This window comes from Zeugodacus cucurbitae, chromosome 3 (assembly GCF_028554725.1).
Source record: "Zeugodacus cucurbitae isolate PBARC_wt_2022May chromosome 3, idZeuCucr1.2, whole genome shotgun sequence".
In the NCBI taxonomy this organism is placed as follows: domain Eukaryota; kingdom Metazoa; phylum Arthropoda; class Insecta; order Diptera; family Tephritidae; genus Zeugodacus; species Zeugodacus cucurbitae.
The window spans coordinates 4,247,722-4,274,063 of NC_071668.1; the positions used below are offsets into that span (position 1 = coordinate 4,247,722).

Consider the following 26,342-nt stretch of genomic DNA (forward strand, 5'->3'; position numbering starts at 1 on the left):
CGCAGTGGCCAGGAACCCAGACTAGTCTAATTGAAAAGTATAAAGATGCCACCGATAGTGAGGATAGGCATTCCTTAACCAATCCTGAGCGCATGTTCACTGAACTCACTGAACTCGCCGCTCTACTATCCGAGTGGATCACCACCTCCCTAAAGGTTGTTGCACTTCGAAGCAATATGTCCGTCGCTGCTTTAATAGTAGCCACTTCCGCTTGAGAAACGCTGCAGTAATCGGGATATTTGCACATGGTTGATATTTGAAAAAATTATTGATCTAGTGATGAAATCATAACTCTATTTTTGGATAAAAATTAATTTCTAGTCTCCCAAATAGTGATTGAGGAAGAAAGCACTGAGAAGAAAGCGGCTAGATCATGATGTCAGCCACTGAGGAGACACTTAGAAGTGCTGAGGGAGGATTCTGCATCACCTTCAAACAATTATCTAAATAAATTGCTGCATTCAACTCGGAATCAACGCCATCAATCTAATTATAACTATTCAAAATCACGCTTTGCTCGCAAGGCCACACCGGTCAGATTGCCTGTGGCAAGTGGCTCATTTGTCAACACAGCAAACCCACTCAAGCGCACAAACACAAACAAACACTTGAGCAGTGCGTGTTAAAACGATTTTAACGCAACATTTACGCTCACCAAATGAGCATTAAAATAAGCGCAGCGCTGCAATGAATTCATTGTTACGCACACTTTGCTGACCCACCGACACAGACAACAACAATAACAACAACAATGAGAATAACAATAACTATAAGCAAAGCATTGCTGGCGCCATGACATGCCGGTGTGTCGGTGTGCGTGCAACGGTGTGTTACGTCACCAGCGTGTTTATCTTTTAATTGTGTACAATGTGTTCAACAATCCAAACAAAACACTTCAACGTAATTATCTAATTATCCGCGTAGCAAAATCTTTTGTTGCCCACCAAACAGAACAGTGGGGCAGCAACAATGTCATGACCGTTAACGCAATTCTAAGCAGGACACACTCGACTAATGTTGTTGTTGTTATTATTATTTTTGTTATTGTTGTTGGTCATTCGTTGCTGTTGTTATTCTTGTTGTTGTTGCTCATTGCTAAAGCATAAAGAGAACGGCGCGCGGCCAACTCTTGCAACTCTTGCCACGTGCAACATATATACAACAACACACACACATACATGTTGTTTTATGTGCTTTAGTAAGTGCGTAGTGGTCCGTTATGTTTCGGAATGCGCTGTATTTAAGCTCACTTTGGCTCACCTGTGCGCCAACAGCGTGTGGCCTGTGATTACCCATCAACCGGCCATGCGTAACAAAGCTCACAAAAATAGCAACAACAACAACAATGTGTATACAAATTTGCCACAATAACAGTTATTTAATAGCACACATACCACACATAAAATTTATGCGCAAATATTCGTGAGTAAAACCAACACACACACACATCCACACTCGCACGCACGCAGCTTTGCATTCGCCAAGCTTTCAGCTCACAGCTCACAGCAGCGTCCGAGGCATTAAAGCATTAATGTGCGTAAATTCGCCATTTTCAGGCTTTTGTTTCTTCTCAGCCATTCTGTTTTATGTTTACATTTGTTTGTTGTCCGCAAATATTTTTACGCCAAGCCAAGTAAACACGGCTTTGTGTGCGTTTGCGTCGGTGTTAATTACTTGCACACGTTTGTTGTCGTTGTTGTTGTTGCTGGTTTTGTTATTGTTGCTGCTACTGCGTTGCTTAAGTACCGAAAAGTCGTCGGCGGCGCAACGAGGCGCTTAACAGAGACCTTGAGTTCCATTTGTGACCTCATCTCCCTGCCCTCTCTCTCTCTTCACCGTGCTGATGCTGAGTGCACAGCCATTAAAGCGAGCATCAACAATGCGCTCCAAACGAAATTTAATATACTCTCCAAGATATGTCAACCAAACCACAAAAAACAAAAAAATGATGGCCTAAATTGTTGTTGTTGTTGTTGATAATGCCGAAAATGATTATATTGTTTATGATGTTGCTAATTGCGGCTGATGCCTGCCTGAAGGACACGTAAACAGAAATTCATTTGATGGACATGAATGAGAGCAGTACAGAGTGACTGGAAGCGTGCGAAAATATGCTCAACGCGATACATATATCGTGCAACGATGGGTTGAGCGTTAAGAGCAGTGCTGTGAAAGAAAGGGAAGTTGTGTTAAAGAGAGTCAAGGTTGTCGAATTCTGGAATCTATGTGAAGTTAAGGCCCACTCCATTCGATCTTTATATACTCCAGAGGTGCAACTTTTTCTCATCCACTGTTCGGTGGAACTGAAGAAGTGCTTTCAGAGTTAAGGCTAGGCTTTCTGAACCTGTCTCATAGAGCGCTGAACTATGGCCTATTCTGACCTATGACCTTTGCCAACACAGAATCTCTTCCTTAAATACCCAAACAGAAGATTTCATTAGTACCAAGAAAAAAAGAGCCTTGTAAAGAGTTCTTTCGTCACCTCATAAATACACAATATATAATAAATACAGGGCGTTAAAATTTTATACTGGAGAACCCAAAATCCATACGATATTCACGAAACGACATTGCATGCCGAAAAAGTGATTACTTGGATCAGCGTCTGCTTAAAAATGCGTGGAAAAAAATCTGAACAGTTTGTGGTTTTCAACGAAACAACGGGTTTTATCTCAGCAATAAAAAAATCCTGTATATCCGATGTGGAAAGAGCCTGACAATGACAGTCCATTGAGATATCCAAATTTGCTTTCCTTTGACTGCTTTTTGTAGGGTTCCAAGAAAAGAAAACTGTACGATCTCTTCCCGAACTCAAGGCAAACTTTGAGGTGCACATAGGCGCATCATGTATGCTACAGACATCACGATTTCGATGATATTAATCAGCAAATAGGTCTTATATAGCCTATTGACTGGAAAATAGTTGAACAAAAGTGCTTGTAGTGTTCTAGATGCATGTTCTCCGTCGCTTTCTTTGCTCAAAATACACTGCCTAGTTTTAAGCTAAAACCCTAAAGGTATACTTTAAAAACTAGCAACTCGAAAGCTAGAAAAGTAGACAAATTTAAAATTTAAAAATTAAAAAACAAGAACCGAACAAAAAATATCACATGACCGCACTACAGCTCATGACCTTGTGGTTTGTCAGAAGCACTTTGTTGAATTCGTGATTTTTGCTTGCTCCCCCCTTTACTCCGCAAGTAATCTTTTATTTATGCCGCTTTCACATTCATGGCCTTTTGATTTGTTGATTATTTTCGACTACTTTTCATACCCTTAAGCGGCTTTGATGTGTATGTGTATGCTTGAATGTATGTGATCCTGCGCGGTATGGTCAAGTTAACACGTACAGCCATGCTGGCCTTTGAAGTGGCGGCTTCGTTATGCTTTTTTTTTTGATGGAATGCAACTGAAACCTACGCCGAAGCTGCCACTAAAGCAAATTAGAAATGAATAAGCGAAAGAGAATGGAATAATGGAGAAGTAAATGCGCAAAATGTTGAACCACAAGCGAAAAATCGGAGAGAAAAAAATGTAACAAAAACATTAAGCACTTGAAAAGTGTATTCTGCATAAAATATGCCTGCATGTCCTTGAGACTTGAATCAAAAATTGGACATGCCGAATGTACGACGTCTAATGGCTGCGCTGGCCGCAGTTGTCATAGTTGGCACTCAATTTATGTTTAACCGCATTGAGGAGCCTACGACTACCAACTCCATTAGTGCGTGGCGCGCTGACGGCTGCCGAGTTACGGTACTTCATCCTTGGATGTCACACACACACACACTTACAGAAAGTGGCTGAAAATGAATGCTGGCGAGTAAATTGTAAAATTTGTCCTATGACGCGCGTGCCAATGTCAGACCAGGCAGTCAGCCATGACCAGCGATCTACTCAAATCTACAAACACACACACACAAATATACTTTATAGAGAATTGTAAAGAGAAAAAATAATAATAAGACTTCAGCCTCTGACGGCCAGTTCATTGCGCGGTTTCGCATAAAATATTGTAGAAAAGGCATAATATCTAAGTAGTTTATGGCATTTGCTGCTATCAAAGGCACTGCAGCTCACTCACACACACACATACACACACTCAAGTATAAGTGGAAATGTAGAACAAAAAGCTGTGTGTCCACTTGCCGTGCGCCTTGCGTCTGGCTCGCTGCCACTCTGAGCGCTGCTCTGCTCTCCAACGTTCGACTCTGTGCAAGTGAATGCGTTTCACTTACTTACGTACTTATGTTATGTACGTACTTACCGCTCCAGCTTACATACAATTGCATTATTTTCAAAGAAATTGTCAGAAAAATATATTTAATTTCTGATTTATTGCTGACATTTCGCAAAGACTTTACTCTACTGTCCGATTATGAGTTTATGCTTTGTGCTACTGGAATTCCTTTGTGCTACTTGTTTCCACTTGTTCATGGCTTCTCGACTGAGGTAGGAATGGCCGTTTTTTGGGTGTGTGCGTGCGTCCTTCCTTCCATTGGCTGGTCAATTGTTGTTTTAAATGTACTTGGGTGATAAATTGGCTTTGTTATGCCAAGAGCTTTATGGAAAATCTGCCGTTATATATTTTACAAGTATTTTCGGTTATTTGGCAAGTGAGCTCTATTGCGGTGCACTTTCAGTATAGCTTAAATACTTTGCTTTCGAAATTTGACTGAATGAAAAATTATCGAAAAACTTAAAGTCGTTATGATTAACTCTAGGCGAGTGATGATAATTACATTTTCCATATTAATCGATATGTCGATAACAATCGATATTTTAATATTAGTCGATATATCGATTATAATCGATACTTCGATAATACATGATATTTCAAAATAATCGATATTTCGATATCATTTGGGGTTTCGAAAATAATCGAAATATCGATAACAATTTTATTTAAAAATAATCGAAATATTGATGACAATTGTAATTTCAAAAAAATCGAGAGTCTAATAACAATCGATATATCGATAACTTTTATATTTAATTGATTTCCATTTTGTAATTAATTGATTTCCAAATGTTAAGCTATCGGAACTCAAGCTAGAAGGTGGAGTAAACTAATTGATGCCTTAAGGAATTAAATTTTGCTGCCCACTGTATTTTCGCTTTCCCCCTGGTAATCTGCCTAACTAGAAAGTAAATGAAATTTTTGAAAATGGTCAACCATAGTATCAATTTCCACGCTATAGACACGTTAAATCAAAGCTTCTCTATGGAAGTTTTGAGATACAGGGTCTGTAGTAGGGAGCTCTGTACTTGTACATGTCTTTTTGTTTTTTATTTCATAGAAAATATCACTGAAGCTGGCGCTAGAAAAATCTCTTGTGGGTGTACCATATATCTTTACTACCGACAGGTGTCGCCGTTGTCTTGTTATTGATTTTTGTGATATTTCTTTAGAATATTTTTAATTTGATACGAAATGTATCCCACGAATGCTGAAATAACCTAACCGATTTCAAAGATTAATTTGATGAAATTTTCAATAACAAAGAAAATTTGTTTGTTGAGCGTATAAACTAACTCCACTAAAGTGGCTGAGTAAACCTTTAGATATTAACCTTTAAATTTTGTTGAAATCCAATTTCATATTGAATAGAAAATGTGTACGAGGACGAAAATAAAACAATAAAATAACCAACTTAATTTGTGAATGGGTACACTGGGTTGCCACCTTATAATATTCGATAAAAGAAGTGAAAAATATGGAAAATTAAAAATTGTGTGTTTTCACATTTGGAAAATCGAAATTTCTAAAAGAGAATATCAAGCACAAATATTAATAATTCCAATGTTACTTAAACAATAAATGTGGCAACCCTGTCACTTGTAAATTAAGAGTACTGTTGACAAATTCTCCAGCACAGCGGTAATATTCAGATTTATTGACAATTACACTTTTTTTGCACATTTTACATTGCTTGTCAAGCAATCATGTACTTGCCACTCACGCGCACACACATACACGCAAATGTATATTTTATATTATGTACACTACACGAATACAGCTGGTCACATGAAAATGGTTAAATTGCTACGTGTTCTTTGGAGGTTGCTGGCACATTTCATGTTGCTGCTGTCATTGTTGTTGTTGCCTTGCCAGCCAACTGTGCAGGCGGCACAGTCGTGACACACTGACTTACATTTGTATGCATGTTCATTCAAATATTCAAATTGTTGTAATTGTTGTAGTTGTTGTGTGCAAACTAACGCCTGGATTTGCGTGTACACGAATGCAAGCAAACCTAATATGATTTATGGCAGCTACAGCGCTATATTGACAACCGAAATCGACATTATTTGGTATATATAACACTCCATATGTATATTTAAGCATGTTGTTTTACAGCAACAACAACAATTGGGTAGGTGTGTGCGAGTGCAGTTCAGCTTAAATCACGCCTCACGCAACGCCACTCGCCACGCACGCACATAGTCCCGCACATGTTGCCACCAATTGTGGCTTGGCAGACGTGTGGGGACGCGTGCACTTGATGGCGCACTGACGTTCCGGCATATAAATGCGAAATTATACACAACGTGGCTTTTTTGCGGTGGTTTGTTGAGCTAGCTGGTGGACTGGCTGGCGGCTAGTTGGTTGCTTGTTTAGTCGGCCAGCTGCTCAACTCTTTTCGGGTTGCGTCCGTCTGACCGCGTGCTTGTTTAGATTTACTCGCATATATTATACAATAAATGGCTAAAATTTGGTTGACTTTAGTTGCAGTGACTTAAATTAGAGAGATTTATGGATATGTTGTCCCAGAGAATTTGAGAGTTTCGAAACTAAATGAGAGTTATGCTTAAGCTTGGTCAAGGATTTTTCAAGCAATTGAACCAAATTTTAGTTTATATTCTGTTTAAAAAATTCATTTGGACAATTGAAGAGAGGACTATTGAGAAGAATTTTTGATTACTTTACTTCACTCACTATCAGTTAGTACTAAGGATAGGTGCCCAACCACTGAATGAGTATAAACTCTAGGTATATAGACTAAACTTTGATCATCAGATCGGCTCACTTACTCATCCTTAACATCGAATTCGATTCCCATTTTAAAATCTCTGTACAAGTTACAAAAAAATCTGGCCACTGGCATCCAGAGTAAAATTGATAGAATAAAGAAAGTTTTTAGTTGTGTTCAAAAAATAACGGGAATTTTCATTTTTCGAAAAAATATTATTAATTCGTTTACATTGATGTAGTCGCGTTTAAAATAGTACCCCAGCGCCAGCGCTTCTTCCAAACGCCGAAACACTTCTCAAATTCGATTTTTGTTTTGATAGCCTTTGGCTCTTTCAGTGATTTTTTCGTATACTTGGAAAACGACGGAATTTAAGAATCCATTTCTTTTGGAAATAGGAAAAAGACACACGGAGTCTTGTCAGCCGAATATGGAGATTGAAGCATCGTTACAGTATTGTTTTTGGCCATGAGTATGCCTAATAAAAAGATAAATATATAACGGACAGAAGTTTGTGAATTCAGATAAAGAAGATCTTTAAAAACTCTAATCTAGATAAGAAAATTCTGCAGAGCATTTGAAAGGTTATAGTCTAATCTTTTTGGACTTGATGGACTTTTCGAAATTGGCATTAGGTATGAACAATCGAAGATAATTTGTCCGAAAACATCTATATAAGCTGGCTTCTTTAGTCAAGGGAGTCAGTTGAATGATTTATGAATCTTCTGATGGATTGGCTCGGAACAAAATTACTCACAGGGTGGACTACAAGTCCTAGAAATTATATCTTACTTATTGGTAAAGTGTTAAAGTGTCGGAGTAAATTTATTAAATATGGAGGAAAGTACCAACAAATGTTTAGTAGTTGGCTTAGCATTGGAAATTGTTTAATCCACCTCATACTCCGCTTGTATTTGAAATCATCAGCGGAATAGAATATAATATTTATCAAAATACTAGAACACATGAAAATATGTAGAAAAACAGACACCAATTGGCGCAACATAAATTGCGCGATTTAGCGCTGTAAATAACTGCGACAAAACAATCAATAAAATTGAGGTTAAATGGCTGGCGAGGAAGCGAAATCCAAATGAAAGCGAATTTATGCGAAACAAAATACATTTATGCACGAGAATTCAAACAGACATAGAACAACATGGAACAAAAACAAAATGAAACAAAAACACACACGAGCACTCATGTCACTATGATGTTGAAACATTTTTCAATTTCTACAAATTCGTTGTTTTTGTTATTTGTTATTCGTACGACAACAACAGTGAAAATAAAACGGTTTGTATCTGAATAAACAAAACCATAAATAAGGCGGCGGGGAGGGAGGTAAGTGAGCGCGCGCGTGAAAAAATACACAGTAGGCGACAGCGCCAACTACAACAAAAGCAACAGCAACAATTAAAAGGCAATAAATTTACGATTTCGATTAGTTTTGAAGGCAACAATGCACACACACACACACACAATTTCTCATACAGAAGCACACATGCGAAATGTCTGCGTATTTGTTGAACAAACAGGGTGCCGATGGCTTGACAAACAAATGCGCCAGAGTTTTGCTAGCAAATTTAGAGAGTGCGGAGCGAAGGGTTTGCATACATTTATATACGCCTTCGGAGTGTGTGGCGTTTGGCTGTCTGGTTTATTGCACAATATTTGTTAACGCCACCGCGCTTTAGTGGGCGTTCAAGTGGGCAATGTCTTTACCGACACAATCGGAGTTGCGGCGCGATATTCGTACGAAATTGGCAGCGACCGGGCAAAATGGAGGAGTGAAAAGCTTTTCGCTGGCAACGCCCACTGCCGGTGGCCGTGATAGGTGCTTACTCACCGCGCTAACGGTGTTGGCGGCGCTCGCTGGCTATGGCTGGAGCATTGGCGCGCAACGGCCAAAATATTACAACAACAAACATTCAAAATAGAAAAAACCAACTTGCGAAAGCATTCTTTGGGCTGCCAAGCGCTTGACACAATTTGATTTATATTTGTTGTAAACATAATTGAAAACCTTTTGCTCGTCGCCACCGCCACTGCCAGCCAGCCAGCCAAATGTGGCGCGATTGCAGTTGCATGCAAAACACTCGTAGACACCTTCAAATCGGTGAGAGACAACAACAATCAATAAAATAAAAGCAATTTTTTGGTGGAGGCGGCGGCAATTGTACTTGTATATGAGAGTGAGTAAATGCATTAGGGTGTAGCTCGTTTGAGTTGGGAAAATTTTTTTTTAATTAAATTTTTTTTTCTATCATTCTATTTTCTGTTTTTTTTTTAATTTTTTTTTTAATTTTATTTTAGTAAACTTTTTTTGATAAATTTTTTTAAATTAATTTTCGAAAATTATTTTTCATAATATATTTTTCCTTTTTTATATAAAATAAACTTTTCTTAACAAAAAAATATTTGGAATGCCCCACCCTAATACGAATTCAATTGAATGCACCGTTTGCCGTGTTAACTTTCAAAACTTTTATATCGAACATTAAACACACACATATATTTATAGTTTGTAAGCCAAAATGAAAACACAAATAACGCAAATACTGCGAATGTGTATTAAAGTTTGCTAGTCAAGCCAACGGGCGCTCGGTTGTACGTTGAGTTGAAAATATGCAGGTTTTCGAAAAAAATTTGTATGCTCTTTGGCGATTTGATAATTTATGACTATGTAAATTACTGCAGTACCTGACTTGTTGGCATGTGCTGTTGGAAAGCCTATTTAAATATATATATATATGGCTAACTCACATTTAATATCAACATTGCCAACTGTTTAAATAAATTTGGCCTCAGAGCCGCATCATCGATTTTCAGTACAAAAAAACTTTAATGTGAATATTCTTTGATTTCTAATTGGAATTTTTAGGCTATTTTCTTGATTTATGTTTTTGTAGTGTAAGAAACGATTTATTTTTATTTTTTTCATATAAATTTTGAATTTGTATAAATCTCAGTACTAAATTATATTCTTAAAGCTACTGATTGTGAACTTTAACTCTGTAAATAAGCCTTCATCGATTCGCCATTTCTCTGCTCATATACGGATACCTCATTAAGATGGTATAACCGCCTTCCATCTTGCTGCCGCGATTTGTTTTATTGATTTTAGACAAGTTTTACTTTAAGTTTAAATTAGGCAAAGATAAATCGAAAATACTATATAGTATTAGTTTCATATTTTTTATTTCCCGAATTATCACAAATTTCAGTGCTGCCAAATAACTAATTCAGTGTTGCCAAATATTGGTAGTTATTGGCAGTTCACATTCTGCTACAACAGCTGGTATAATAGCTGTCATCGATTGGTTAAGCGTTATAGGGAAGCCAATAGAACGCACTGTCCTGTAATTTAAACAGACAGGCATAACTTATGGTGCAAGACTGCGCTAAGATGTCCTCTTAATCATGCGCAATAGTGTTGTACCATTTTCTTAGATGAAGAAGTACTTAAATTTGCGCAAAAATATTATTGTTATCCCTTTGTTTTGAGCTGCGTCTATGCCTTACGTTATATTTAATTAATTAAAATGTATTTCAAAGTAAAAATGACAAAAATATATATTAGACAATACATTTTTGTCAAAAATTTGTCCTTTGAGTCGTTTTTACCATTGTGAATAGTCTACATATGTAAAATAAAATTTGGCAGCACTCAGCAAGCGGCTATCGAATTTTTAATGAAGTATCCGCATACTCTCTAGATAACTTTGTTGTTGCTTTCACATGTAAAATTTTTGACAGGTGAGCAGCGCCCAAAGATAGCGAGCAGAGAAGTGACCAATCCAAGGCAATGTGTTCGATTCGTAGCTCTCTAAAGCTTTGCAGAAATACCTTTATGCCTAACTAGATCATTTTTAGTAATCGTCGTGTCTGTGAAATCATCAGAAAATTGTTGAGACTTGCTGATTTAGTAGAGTAGGTGACGACTACTCTGGGTAAGGTTGTCGTTAAACCAGTTGAGAGTTTGTACTAATACTAATGCAGGTAAGGGAGGCCCTCAAAGGTTGTTTAGTAAAAGGCGGGAGTAGTGTCGAAAGATAAAACTTAACACCGGGAGTACATCCATTATATTTTTTTTTTGTTATTAAAATGAATTTTATCAATTCTTATAATACATTTTATTGTTTTTTGTATTTTTTATACTCTCGCAACAAAAGTTGCTGAGAGAGTATTATAGTTTTGTTCACATAACGGTTGTTTGTAAGTCATAAAACTAAACGAGTTAGATATAGGGTTATATAGTATGCTCCGCTTCGAAATTGAGAAGTCAAAAGCTTGAAAAAGTTTCCTATAACTCATCAATAAAATCAATTAAAGTTTGATTTTAACTGGAACATATATATATATATATATGTATATATAATATTCTAATTTTGCAGGCACTAAATGGTTCTCTGGTCTCATGATATGGAATGCCATACATAGCATGACTTAACTTCAGTCAGTACTTTGAACCCTTGCCTATAGGTTGATATAGAGGACAATCCGGGCGTATTGGTATTTCGATTCGATTTCTGTTTCTTCACAGGAAAATCTTGAAAGACGAGCGCTTCTTTAAACTTTTTTGCAAACGGAGAGTTGCATTTTCAGCAAGTAAATCATTGCGTCTCTCGGCATTCCCTGAAGGAGTATTTTAATTAGTAAACTTCAAACTGTAAAACTTCATCTGCCCATGTATAATTATAACCAATTAATTGTATTTTTTCAATTTTTCAATTTCATTTGTTGCAAAAGCGCTTGACTACTTCTACGGCAACGACTACTCAGCCGCAGCTGCATGTATGTGTATGTATCTCCAATGCTCGAAGTACTTATGTGTGTGTGCGTGCGAGTTCGCACAACTCATTTGAGTCAAACTTTTCGAGGCAATTAACCAGCAAATTGTGGCAGGTTAAAAAGTTGTTCATGACCAATATATTTTACATTTTGTTTGGCGCTTACGAAATTAAATGGGTCAAAAGGGCACAATAAAGGTGAATAAGTGTTAAATGCAATTAAAGAAATTTGCGAAAATAAAAATCTGTGCATACATTCATGCTGTTGGATGAAATGTCTTTACACTGGCTGTTGTTAATTGGCAAGTAGTACATATACTCCATATATGTGAGAAGTGAACTTATTCAATTGCGAAAGTCAGCCATTCAACTGAGTGGCACTCGGTGTGCGCGCAGCTAAGTTACTTAGTAATTGAATTACAAGTAAAGGTACTTAAGTTATTTCCATATTTGCATAAAGTGCTAGTTGCATATGAGGAGCGCATACAAAAATTCTAAGTATATTTAAAGGCGACGCGCACTATTTGCGCCACACACTTGGCCCCATCTAAGGTGTCTGTAGGTGACGAAAGCGCGCGCAATTCCAAGCATAGATATTTTTTTAGATGTAACTGTGCGGGCACTTGTTACGTACCAGCGCGTTCGCATGTCAAGGATAAGCGCAAGCGGCCGCAGCGCAGCGCCTAAATGTAGGCCAACTAAAGAAGTTGACATCTTCGCGCGTCGCTTCAATGCGCGCCACAGTATCTCTGCTGACTGCCATAGAAAAGCAAATGGAAATATTCTAAAAAAAATCATAAAATGTGTATTGCAACTGTGGCGCGCTGAAAAGGTGAGTGTGCGCCGAAGTGCGCCAACTAAGTAAATGTGGAAATTAGCAAGAAATTATATACAAATTTCTTTTTTTGCGCGCACAAGCGCTCACCTGCGTTCAAGTGCCGTATTGTTCAGCGTTGTTGCATATTCATGTTGCTGGCATTCAGTATGCATATTTGTTGCACACGCTGTGGTTAGCGCACGCGAGCCTTTAGGCGCGTTGCATAAACAGCACCGAAATATCCAGCACAAGCAACAAGCGTGCTCTAAACCACCTCACCTCTTCCTCCTCCGCACTGGCAACTAAATATTTATGTAAATGGGGCAAGCGCAGCAGCAAGTGTCTGTCGAACAAAGCATTGTGGCAGTGGCAGGGGGACTAATGCCAATCATGTCTGCGGACATTCTCAAGCAAAACAGTGCAACGCCGTTGCGACAATGAACTGTGCAGCAAGCAGAAGCAAGTGCAAATCACGTGTGTTGTTGTTATTTTTAGTGTGTTTACATTAAGCTTTTTGTTGTACTTAGCTGCAGCTGTTTGTTGTCCTTGCATTTCAAATATAATCCAAGTGTAGCGTCTGTGCAGCTGCTTTGTTGTCATATCCTTGCCGTTACACTTGCTTTTGCTGTTTTGTTTGTTTATGTTGCGCATGCGCCAACACTGGTTGATGCGTGTGTGTGTGTGCCGTTGTTGCTCATCTTATTGTAATAATTGTTGCTGTTCATCGCATCTGTTGACTTTGGTAAGCAGCCATAGTGTTAATGCTAATCGCAGGCATGTGTGCATCAAATCAAATATTTTGTGGCCTTAAATAGCCAGTAGGAAAATTTTGGAGAAATTTTTGCTCCTCACTGGTGTTGTTGTTGTTGTGGTTTAGCATATAATTTTAGTAGTAAAAGATTCTTTGACCTACTTGTTACTCGAATTTCTACACTTGAACTCGAGTCTGCTCTTTTTGGGTAGATTTCGTAGAGACTACTGTCTCGCAGTATAGTCTCCGCTTACTCATTCGACATAGTAAAGGTTATTCAGTTAATAATGACTACTTGAAAACTGGTACTGAATTTGAAAAGTTCAATTGTAATAAATATTAAAATTTAAAGGTTTCTAAAATATTATGCATTCACCATCAATATTTCCTGTATCTCCCACTAGAACATTGGGTCTATAAAATATAATTTTTATTACATTTTTTTCTTCAAAAATCTTAAAAAAACTACACTCGAAATAATTAAATTAAAATAATATTTTTTTTTTTAATTTTAAACTCTCATTTCCTACCGGGTGTGTATCATAAGCATTTTAGACAACATTCTTGCTAGATATTAAACTTGACTAACGTCAAAAGCAACATGAAATTCAGGCTAATGTTATTGTTTATAATCGCCACTACACACATACAACAAACAGACAAAGTGTCTACATAGACTAAAATAGGAAAATATTTACAAAGGCTTAATGTTATTTATTTAGTTTGTTGGCAGTTCGCAGAGGTGTGAAAAAAAAAACAGTTCACATGTTTACTTAGTCGCCTAAAGTAGAACTCTAATATAATTCAAGTAGCAGAAAGTAAACTATTTAATGAACAGCAATTTTTGAATATGTGGCAACATTGTTAAAAAAGTGCATTTTTATTAAAAACAAGTAAGGAAGGGCTAAGTTCGGGTGTAATCGAACATTTTATACTCTCGCAATTTAATGATGTAATTTTATAAAGATAACACAAGTCGACCCATATATTTGGTATAAAGTTCAATAGAATAACGAAAATTACCATAAATAGTATATGGGGACTGAGGTAATTCCTAAACCGATTTCACTCGTTTTCACCACCAAGATACAATGTATCGAAGACTATACGCTCACTTAATTTAATATTACTTATAATTAGGTATATGGGATCTGGGGGAAGTTATGACCCGATTTTTACCATTTCAGGTACAGAGGGAAACTGTTATAAGAAAAAATTCAGAGGGAATGAATTACATTAAAATATGTGAGGGATTTACCTATATTTTCGATGAAAAATTACCCTTAGGCACTGAGTTCTTCATGTTCGATATCAGGGGCCTTGAATAGTCATGGTCCGATTTTGACAATTTTTCCACAAGTGATGTCACAGCTCAAATACGGTATTTGTGTAAAGTTTTATTTCGCTATCTTTATCGGTTCCTTATGTATACATAATAAAGTGAACGAATCAGAAAGATTCAAAATTGAGTTATATGGGAAGTAGACGTAGTTGTGAACCGATTTCGCCCATATTCCACCCGTGTCATCAGGGTGTCAAGAAAGAATAGTTCTTGAGATAAGGTTTTTGACCCATAAGTGGGTGACGCCACGCCCAATTTACATTTTGTAAAAAAATCTCAGTGCAGCTTCCTTTTGCCATTTCTTATGTAAAATTTGGTGTTTCTGACGTTTTTCGTTAGTGAGTTAACGCACTTTTAGTAATTTTCAACCTAACCTTTGTATGGGAGGTGGGCGAGGTTATTATCCGATTTCTTTAATTTTTGGACTGTATAAGGAAATAGCTAAAATAAACGACTGTAGAAAGTTTGGTTTATATAGCTTTATTGGTTTGCGAGTTATATACAAAAAACCTATTTGGGGGCGGGGTCACGCCCACTTTTCAAAAACAATTACATCCAAATGTGCCCCTCCCTAATGCGATCCTATGTTCCAAATTTCATAACTTTATTTATGGATTAGTTATGACACTGTATAGGTTTTCGGTTTCCGCCATTTTGTGGGCGTGGCAGTGGACCGATTTTGCCCATTTTCGAAAGCAACCTCTTCAGGGTGCCAAGGAACATGTGTTCTAAGTTTCATTAAGATATCTTAATTTTTACTCAAGCTATCGCTTGCACGGACAGACATCCGGATTTCAAATCCACTCGTCATCCCGATCATTTATATATATATAACCCCATATCTAACTCTTATATTTCTTGGTGACACAAACAACCGTTATGTGAACAAAACTATTATACTATGTGCAACAGGTTGCGAGAGTATAAAAAAATTCTGCTGATGTGAGCATTTTTGTTGGCTTCTCCACCATATTAATAATAATTACTCGACACTTCTGGGATCGTTATCTTTGAGCTTCTCTTCTCAAGAATTGACATGTGCAAGCAACCACAAAGTTATTTCGTTGAGTTCATTACAAAAGAGTACAAAAATATCACATTAAAGTCTTCTAACCGCTTGCTTTTATGCTTCTAATTGATTATACCAATTTATACCAGTTGGAGGTTCGATTCACCACTTTGCCAAAAGACCGTAACATTACTACAAATAGTTTGAATTTTTATAGCACTCAGTTCCAACTTTTATTCACTGAAGTATTTAATTTTTAGTTCTCTACCAACCTTGCTAAACATACTGAATACCCCCACTGGAAAAGTGAATTATGCCAATACTTCAAAATGTTGTTAAATCCCTCACGCTATTGATTTGGCACCTTGACTGCCCACTTGAGTCAATTGTATTTGCAAGCAGATAAAGCAATCGAATTCTCAGCACGCTGATATGACTCAGTTTTGTGTTTACAGTTGTTGTTGGCTAACTGTAGCATTGCATATGTGTTCAACAGCTGATAAGATAAGACATTATACATGCTTATCACTACGAATTGTTGGTCATTTGTTGTCATAATTGCTGCTTAAGTGGTTGTTGGTCTTATGAGCAGCTTTGTAATCGTAGCATTTGCAATAATAATAAATTACAGTAAATAATTGAAAGCTACAAGTCTTATTGACAGATAAAAAGTGAACCTTTTGTTAATTCTGATAAGTACTTAGAAGTATTGTATATAGACATATGACTTAAAAGTTGTAGCAGTAAATAATAGGTGAGGTAGTAGGTAAAAGTAAATAAAAAATTTCGAATTGTTGAAATTCCTCGTTAAAGTTATGCATATTTTCTTTAAGCAAATATTGTTGCGTTCTATATTTCCTCGAAACTTTTTCGGTTTCGATTCGGAATATCAAGTTTTCTTTATTGTTTCAAACAGTTTCTTTAATTCATAATTTGTTGAGTATAAATTGGCACTTTATTTGCGGTTTTAGTCTTCATAAGTATTCTCAAGTATTGCATTGAATGAGAAGGGTTGGAAGGCATAACCCAGACCTTCGTAAAATTTGCTCATAAATTCAACCCTGTAAAGAAAAAAATAAAGAAATTAACTTAAAGTTTGAACATATGCATTTTTAAGTCTAAAAATATATTTACAGAATTTTTTTGAAAATAAAAATTTACTAAAAAATTTTCAAGAACGCTTTGGCAAGAGAAAGTTTCTCGATGAAACAAGTTATTTATAGGAAAATGGCTCAAAGCAAGCAAAAACTCAAAGACCCTTATCTAATATTTGCAGAAAAGTGTCTAAGAAAGATCTACTAACTAACTAAGACCTTCGTGTCATAACTACTCACCAGTGCAGACGTAACGTGTGCAAGAATGCTGACAAACCCTCGATAATGACGAGAATGGCGACTGTGAAAAATGCCCACGCAGCGAATACGATATATAGAAAGATGGGACCACCGAAAATCAACGGCAGCATAAAGCCCTTTTGCATCACCATCATCCACAAGACCTCTGATAATTCTATAATAACCAAAAACGGCAGCTAAACAAGAGTACGTAACTCGTTAACTATGCATAGAGTATACTTACGCGCATGCGCCAATGAGAGCGCCCACAAGCGCAGATAAGACGCCGTGTGCGAGATGGTGCTCAGCACATACTCGATGGTGTGTATGGCTTGCTTGATATACACCTCACTCATCGGTTCTTCTGCGTCAATGCTGTGACCGCCGCCGGCATGTCCGTTTGCCAATGGTTGCTGCGTATCACCCGAAACTGTTGAGATATGCACATCACCATTGGTGTATGCAGTTCGTGGCTGTAGTGTACAAAAATTAATTATTTGTTTCAAACCGAATTTTATGTATATTGCAAAGTACGCACCGCTCTTCGGACACGCTTAAATTTCTCGTGCAATGGAGTGCCCAACAACATCCATGGTATGCAAAGTACCGCTATCACAACCAACACTATTTGTATTATCTCCTGACCCGCGTACATGTACTCCTTGCAACCGTCCTTTGGTTCCGTGTATCCGAAGAGCATCATATTGATGAATAATATCAGTATGGATGGTGCGCATCCAGGGGTGAGCGCCTGCTCAGTGGCCTTACCCGAATACGCCACCCACTTGTAGAACATCATGAATACCAAATAACCGAAGAGTAATAGTAAAAACAACAGTTGTGGCAGGAACTCGAATAAAATATGTGAATACTTTTTGAAGTGTACAAAATTGATCAAAGACATGAAGACGCCGAAGACCATGTGTGTAAGTCCGAATATGATGGATAGTTTCATTTTGTAAGTATTCAAGAATATAATCTTATTCTCAGCCATTGCCCAAACCGGGTCCATACCATATGGATATACGCCGTCCAGATGGTAGAAAGGGTTTAATGTCAACAGAGAGTTATTCCACACAGTTGAAGTATTGTAGTCCACATGCCAAGCGGAGCCGAAAATGTTCATGGACTTGGAGAAGACGTCGTTGTAAATGAAACCGGTGTAGAGTGAAAACAGACCCATAAGCAATATGATGTAGCGACCAGAAAAGAATAAATTGAATATTTCACCCTTATTCTTGCTGAGTTTCTTCTCATTCAGTACCATGTAGAGTGCCACAAGTAGCACTATTAAGCCGTGACCCATGTCACCAAACATCACGGCAAACAGAAAGGGGAATGTGATGCAGGTGTAGAGCGCCGGATTCACTTCGCGATAGGAACCGAGACCGTAGGCATCGATCAAATTCTGAAAACCGCGCGTAAACTTGTTCGTACGGTTATAGGTGGGCGGCTGTTCGTTCGTTTCGATCACATTTAGAAATGACGTAATCGTGCTATCCACCTTTGCCGAACCCCTGGCCAAAGCATCACGTACGATCGGCAAATCACAGCTGGGCACCCAACCTTCACCGATGAGGCACTTACTACTCAGATCCATATTGAAAAGATTGAGCGTATGATAGATCGCCTTCATTTTCTTTACCATAATCGTCCATGCGGGTAAAATTTTTGCAGCAGAAACCAGCACACGATTGCGATGATCTGCCGTCTGATTAATCACTAATGTCAAATCTGCCAGACGCATATTCACATCTTTCAGCATCTCCTGTCGTTCCAAATACGAACTCGGACAGGGATAGACGGCGGCGTGATAGCCAGCGCAAACCTTTTTGATGCGCTGCTTCAACTGATCGCCTTGAAAGAAGGCGATAAAGACGGTCTGCGCCACCGTTTTGCCGGTATCGGCATCCAAATGCGGCTCGCTAAGATCGCTACGCTTAAGGAAGACATTACCCATCGAGATGCGCCACAACATGCGTTCGAATGAGAAGAAGCGCTCCAGATTGATGATACCTGCAACGAAGCCCAATTGGCCGCGCTGCTGACCAGGTAGCGGTGGTGCATACTCAACGGCATCGGAGAAACGTTGCGAACTCAAATTGATGACTTCGTTGTCGGTGAAGAAATTATCCGCCTTCTCGAGTACGTACCTCAGCTCCAGCATGCCCTGATGGTTGGCATTCAGATTGACCTTGTTGGCGGCAAGTTCACGTATTTCGGTCTCAATCGCCTCCAGTTGCGCTTCCAGGTCAATGATTTCTCGCGGGTACGGCGGTCGTGGCTCGTCCAGCACCTCGGGTATTTTGATGTCATCTTTGCGCAGCTCATTTTCGATGTAACGTATTTTACGCTCCAATTCGTCGCAACGTCTGACCTCTGTCACGAATTTGCGCTGGAAAGCGCTAACTTGCGCATTCAACTGGAAGAGAAATTGCAACAAAATAAAGTGAAACCGAAAAACATTAAATTGGGGGTAAGCAAGGTGTGCATGGTAAACGGCGAAAATAAATAAAACAGCAAACATTTTGGTTTGATGTCACATTTTGCTTGGTATAAACACAGTGGTGTAACATCGCACTAGTTATAAGGAAGACCACCTTCAAGTGGACTGAATATGAACTAGTCTCAAATATTGATTTAGTTCAAGAGAACGATTTGAGTTGCGTTCAAAGTCCAGCCGACCACTTATTAGTATGGAAAAAATCTGGTCTTTTGACAAGTGGAACTTGTGGTATGTGACACCAGTAAGGAACTAGTTGGCGACTAGTTCATTTCACTGCTGTCTTGCTTTGTTTTTGTTGTTATTATTATAAGTTATACTAGATACTTACATCACGAAACTGCACACAACCACTCTCGCCCAGTTCGGCCATCGATGAGTACGCTGCTTCCGGTTGTATAAACATTTGGCACAAGGCCATCGATTCACTGCGGAACATATCGCCCATGTTGACGCTTCACTTGGCATCAAGCGCTAAACATCAATAGCAATGTGTCAATGTGAATGTTTCTATCGAACACCCAGCTAACGTAGCTTGCAAACGTGTATATGTATCTCTAGCTTCGACGTCCGGCTTTGCCTTCTTGTTCTGTGTGTGCTTTTGGAATGTGTGAATCGTATGGGCAGCTGAAACATGAAAATAAAAGTATTTATTTATCAAGTACACACATTGCTCACTACATGCGGTTTCAGGCTGACGCACGAGTGAGTCCACCACCAGCGCGCATTCTTACAGCGGGTGTGAGTAGCCGATCGGTTAGTAAAGCTGTTGATAAAACGCTAAAACGCGCAATTACAAAAGCGACAGAGATTACCTCATTGTTGTATGTGTATGTATGTATGTATGTGTGTTTGATTTTTTTGTTATGCTATGTTGCGAGTATATTATGGGAATATTATATATGCTTGCCATAACTTGTTCGTAGCTTAGCAGCCTACAAATGTGACTTGTTTCTTATCGAACGTCATTTTCTTGCTTTAGTCGCTTAGCTTTCAGAGAAACGTGTTTGTTGTTGTTGTTTGGTGGTTTCTAATTTTTTTCGATATGGAATTAAATTTTGTTTGCTTTGATATACTTAAAAAAAACAACCGAAAGTCACAGCGATCACACAATTCGTTCGTAGAATTGAAAATTTTTTGTGAAAAAAAAAATATTTTGAAAAAAAATATATTAAAAAAATTAAAAAAAAACAGTATAAATAGTGATTTCATTTGATAATCAGTCACTAGTTTTTATGAGAAAATGATTTTAATATTAAAAAGTCTATTGATAAACTTTAACGGCCTTGAAACCCAACTTAGCAACCATTCGTCGAGGTTTGCTTATGTCAGCGTAGGTCATAGCAACGCCGAAGATGATAAAAGCAGTGGATATTGAAAAGGAAAGAGAGAGAGAGAGAGAAAAAATAAGTTTGGTTAAACGTGGAATGGAGTTGATGAAAATAGTTGACAATCTGAAGATACTGAAGATGTTAATCTGAAGACATCAAAGGAACATATTGAAAGTGAATAGTTGGACGAGAGAAAGCTCTGTTTAATATTATATATGCACTGAGCGATCTCTCTATCGATCAACAATAAGTATGAGTTTAGCAGTTTTTAGAGCTGTAATGTCATAAGAAATACGAATTCTTTCGTCGATATGGAATAATATGTGAAGCATTGGCAATTTATATCTCGCTGGAGTTCAATTGACAGTCTTCTGAGTCTCAGTGAATTGAAGCGCTAGTTTTAATCAAGAAGGAGTAGCCATTTCTTTAGACAGTCTTCCAGTGAAAAATCAATTAAAAACATATCAAAAAAGCCTAAATTTAACTTCAAATTCTTCCGAACTGGTCTCTTTTGACGATTTTTTCCTGCCCTTAAGTAACGAGAGAAGACTCACTCGCAAGAAATTTAGGGACAATGAAGTTTTAATCGACTATTTTGTGGTCTCTATGGAAGAAACCCGCAGCACAAATATGTTAATGTACAAATATCGCTATAATCGGTATATTGACTTCGAAATTAGCTATGTCGATTAAGGGGTTGCATGGGTTTTTTCGCGCAAATGGCCTGTTTTCAATATTTTTTTCTACGTAAAAAAATTATTTGTTTAATACAAACTTTTTTTTGGCTTATATAACCAAAAAAAAATCCTGAAATTTTTAATTAAGACCATAAACTAGTGCCTGAACGAAGGAAATACAAAAAAAGTAAAAATTGGAATTTTCGCAGACATTTTTTTCCAAAAAATAATTTAAAAATTTCGGTAAAATTTGCTTGATATTTTTATACTCTCGCAACAAGAGTTGCTAAAGAGGGTATTATAGTTTTGTTCAAATAACGGTTGTTTGTAACACCTAAAATTAAACGAGGGGTTATATACCAAAGTGATCAGGGTGAAGAGTGGAGTTCAAATCCGGATGTCCGTCCGTCCGTCTGTCCGTCTGTCCGTCTGTGCAAGCTGTAACTTGTGTAAAAATTAAGATATCTTGACGAAACTTGGCACAAATATTCCTTGGCACCATAAGAAGATCAAGTTCGAAAATGGGCAGAATCGGTCCATTGTCACGCCCACAAAATGGCGAAAACCAAAAACACATAAAGTGTCATAACTAAGCCATAAATGAAGATATAAAAGTAAAATTTGGAATAAAGGATCGCACTAGGAGGGGTATATTTGGATTTAATTTTTTTTGGGAAGTGGGCGTGGCCCCGCCCACAAATTGGTTATTTGTATTCAACTCGAAAACTAATAAAGCTATATAAACCAAACTTTCTGCAGTCGGTTTTCTTACATACCCCACCACATCATGGAAATAGTTGAAATCGGATCATAACCACGCCCGCCTCCCATACAAAAGTTAGGTTGAAAATTACTAAAAGTGGGTTAACTCACTAACGAAAAACGTCAGAAACACTAAATTTTACACAAGAAATGACAGATGAAAGCTGCACTCAGATTTTTTTACAAAATGGAAAATGGGCGTGGCATCGCCCACTTATGGGTCAAAAGCCATATCTCAGGAACTACTCGACCGATTCGAATGAAATTCGGTATATAATATTTTCTTGACACCCTGATAACACGGAAAAATGAGCGAAATCGGTTCACAACCACTACTACTTTCCTTATAACTCAATTTTGAAATCCATCTTATTCCTTCACTTTATAATGTAAACATAGTGAACCAATGAAGATAACGGAATAAAACTTTACACAATTAGTGCATAACATCTCTGGCTTCACTTGTGAAAAAATTGTCGAAAACGAACTATAACTTTTCAAGGCCCCAGATATCGAACATGTTGAACTCAGCGCCTAAGGTTAAATTTTAACCGAAAATATGGGTAAATCTCTCAGATATCTCAATTTAATTCACAGGAAATTGTTTTCTTCTAATAGTGTGTCTCTGTTCCAAAAATTATTAAAATCGGGTCATAACATTTCCATATACCTCATTGTAGGTTTTTCAAAAGTATCTTCTCCTAGCTAGGTTTTTCAAAAATACGGTGAGCTTTATTCCGCATATATGTGTTGGTTAAATTTCGTCAATAAATTGCGAGAGTATAAAATGTTCGGTTGCTCCCGAATTTAGCCATTCCTTACTTGTTTTTTTTTAATAGTTGTAATTGAAAACAAGTAAGGAAGGGCTAAGTTCGGGTGTAACCGAACATTTTATACTCTCGCAATTTATTTATTTAACTTTATTTATATTATATAATACACAATTTGACCCACATATTCGTCATACATATTGTTTAAAGTCCATTGAAAGATGGAAACCATAATATTAGGTTAGAAGCACCGAGGTCCTCGTGTTCGGTATATGGGGCCTTAAAAACCTATGGTCCGATTTCGGCGATTTTTAGAATGGGGCTGCCTCACTATTAACATATTATTTGTGCAAAGTTCTGTACCGATATCTTCACTAGTACTTACTTTATATATTGTAAAGTAAACGATTCAGATTGTCTTCAAAGTTCTGGTATATAGGAAGTAGGCGTGGTTGTGAAGCGATTTGGCCTATTTTCAAAACATATCATTGGGATGTAAGGACACTATTACAAAACAAGCTTCATTGAAATCGGTCGATTAGTTCCTGAGATATGGTTTCTAACCCATAAGTGGGCGACGCCACGCCCATTTTTCATTTTGTAAAGAAATCTGAGTGCAGCTTCCATCTACCATTCCTTGTGTGAAATTTAGTGTTTCTGACGTTTTTCGCTAGTGAGTTAACCCACTCTTAGTAATTTTCAACCTAACCTTTGTATGGGAGGTGGGCGTGGTTTTTATCCGATATCTTTCATTTTTGGACTGTATTAGGAAGTGGCTAAAAAACACGACTTTAGAAAGCTTGGTTTATATAGCTCCATTGGTTTGCGAGATATATACAAAAAACCTATTTGGGGGTGGGGCCACGCCCAATTCCCCAAAAAAATTACATTCAAATATGCCCCTTCATAGTGCGATCCTTCATACCAAATTTTATTTCCATAGCTTTATTTATGGCTTAGTTATGGCACTTTATGTGTTTTCGGTTTTCGCCATTTTGTAGGCGTGACAGTGGTCCGATTTTGCTCATTTTCGAAAGCAACCTTCCTAGGGTGGCAAGAAATAAGTGTGCCAAGTTTCATTAAGATACCTTAATTTTTACTCAACAATTACAGCTTGCACAGACGGACGGACGGACGGACGGACGGACAGACAGACATTCGGATTTGAACTCCACTCTTCACCATGATCACTTTGGTATATATAACCCTATATCTAACTCGTTTAGTTTTGGGTGTTACAAACAACCGTTATGTGAACAAAACTATAATACTCTCTTTAGCAGCATTTGTTGCGAGAGTATAAAAATAATAAAATCCTTCGTTCAAGCACGATTAAATTGTAACTCGAACATCTGTGCAAATCTTCATCAATATCGGTTGAGCAGTTTTCGAGAGCATTTGACAACACGATTCCGAGAAAAACGCGCTTAAATTTTTGAGTAACAACAATACCTGACTTGGAGCGCACAGCTTTCAAAGGCTGTATCTCTGAAACTATTATTCGGTTCGAAAGTTTAGAATAATATTCTTGAGTAGTTGTAGAAATTAATAAGCCAAAAAACAAAAAAATCGATTTTTTGAATCCACGAAATCCATGTAACCTCTTAATAAAATCGAATTTTGCTGAAGGGAGCTTGAAAATTCTACCAACTTTTCAGCCTAGCTTGAGTGTTCTCACCGCCGTATTCCACTATGGCTGGTCTATGTGAAATTGTTACTTGAGCCACAGAAGAATAAAGTTTAAAATTTTTTCAAACACTTCCAAACAAAACTTTTACGCAGCAAAAGTAGTCTTCATCCAAAGCACAAATTTATTACTACTTCACGATCATAGACTGTGTTAAGTTTATATGAGAAAGCTCGTCCAACTCATTCAATGGACTTTCAATTAATTGTAGCTGTAATTTCCCAAGAATTTCTATAAATGCTATGCATATGACGACGATGAGCCGCGTATTTTCCACATCAAATTTTACAAAATTTACAAGTACATATGATTGGGGAGACTTGCTGGTGCACGCGTCATATCGGCATTTCCACAAAAACAATACAATTTGAATGTCATGTCATGCACATTCATATTTATTTTTTATCAGTATTTGCCATTTCCCTATTATAGATATGAATGCATATGTATTTGTGTTATATATTTTGTCATCAAATATCAATTACACGACAAATGCAATGCAATCATCCACGCTGGTTATAATTACGTTAATTGCCATATCAACAAGTTAGAAGGCCATTAAAGCACAAATTTAATTTAATTATTTGTTATTTTCACATTTTTTCCACTTGTTTAGTAGACAAACGCAAAGGCAAAATTTTATAAAAATTAAATAAATCAATAATGTAGTCCATGCGAATCAGCTGACTAGCGTTGGTGGGGCAGTTGAGTGCGGGGGATAAACGCGCGTTTACGTGACTGCTGCGCAATCAATACAGTTTATATTATTTTTAACTTTTTTTCTGCATATTAACAAGGTAAATAGCATTATGCGCCACACATGCATTTACATACAATTTATTACAACAAACACACGCATTACAAAAAACAAATGTTTTTTATATAAAAATCACTTCGCAGTGTTGCACGCTTGCAATTAAACAAACATTTTTGTTATGCTAATGCCACGCATGCCCTACGCACTTAATTAGCTAACGGTGTTTATTGTTTTTTTTTTTTTTTTTTTGCTTTCGCATGAGTTACTCACTTCACGGTTCGTTAATTGGAAATTAGCAATTATTTTGCCGTTAGCGCAGCTAAACAAATGAACGAACGAACGAACGTACTATACTGGCCGCGTCGGTTGTCCAGGCACTTCTGCGCGTCATCTAACTGTGTTTAATTTAAGTCAAATTGTTCGTTATATTTATGTTAGTCATTGACTTCGATAGGTGCGCTAATCTCAAGTGTAATAAACTCTAATATAATTAAGATATTTCAGCGCAATTATGGGCAATCGTGTCGATAATGTGACCATGGCTGCTCGCGTTTATTATTTGTGTTGATGGGAGAGCACTACTGTTTCTGTTTCTTTATAAACAAATATGTGTAATCTAACTTAACGCTCTCCGCGAGTTGATAATTTAACTAAATTTGTATTTGTAATTACTTAATTGAGACATTTTCTAGCAAATGGTAGCACTTCAGTGTGATGATTGTTCATATACGAGTATCAAGTGGCACATATGGGCCCCTAACGGATATGATTGTGGTTGGACATATGTATATCACGAGATTTGTTTAATTGCAACTGCTTAAGTTGCTGGTTATCA

The 26,342-nt window shown here is 37.4% G+C and overlaps 1 protein-coding gene and 1 long non-coding RNA gene across 4 annotated transcripts in view; one reads left to right on the top strand and one right to left on the bottom strand.

Moving 5' to 3' along the window:
• The window catches only part of Atp6v0a1_4 (V-type proton ATPase 116 kDa subunit a 1), a 133,673-nt gene extending 107,735 nt beyond the window's left edge, over nucleotides 1-25,938 (bottom strand). The window contains exons 1-6 of one of the 3 annotated variants that reach the window (XM_054228359.1): nucleotides 25,778-25,938; nucleotides 19,855-20,150; nucleotides 17,559-19,442; nucleotides 17,265-17,493; nucleotides 17,021-17,195; nucleotides 16,646-16,747 (exon numbers count right to left, since the gene is read on the bottom strand). In XM_054228359.1, the coding sequence (XP_054084334.1) occupies nucleotides 16,654-16,747; nucleotides 17,021-17,195; nucleotides 17,265-17,493; nucleotides 17,559-19,442; nucleotides 19,855-19,971 (2,499 nt within the window). In that variant the 5' untranslated portion in view covers nucleotides 19,972-20,150; nucleotides 25,778-25,938 and the 3' untranslated portion in view covers nucleotides 16,646-16,653. Of the gene's footprint in view, nucleotides 1-16,533; nucleotides 16,748-17,020; nucleotides 17,196-17,264; nucleotides 17,494-17,558; nucleotides 19,443-19,854; nucleotides 20,151-24,741; nucleotides 24,861-25,777 lie in introns of those variants that run through there. The other 2 variants (XM_054228358.1, XM_054228360.1) reach the window with 2 other exon arrangements.
• Nucleotides 7,749-17,647, top strand: LOC128920581 (uncharacterized). The gene is made up of 2 exons (XR_008470663.1): nucleotides 7,749-8,318; nucleotides 16,963-17,647. It is a non-coding gene; the product is annotated as an uncharacterized LOC128920581 (long non-coding RNA).
• Nucleotides 25,939-26,342: the final 404 nt, after the last annotated feature.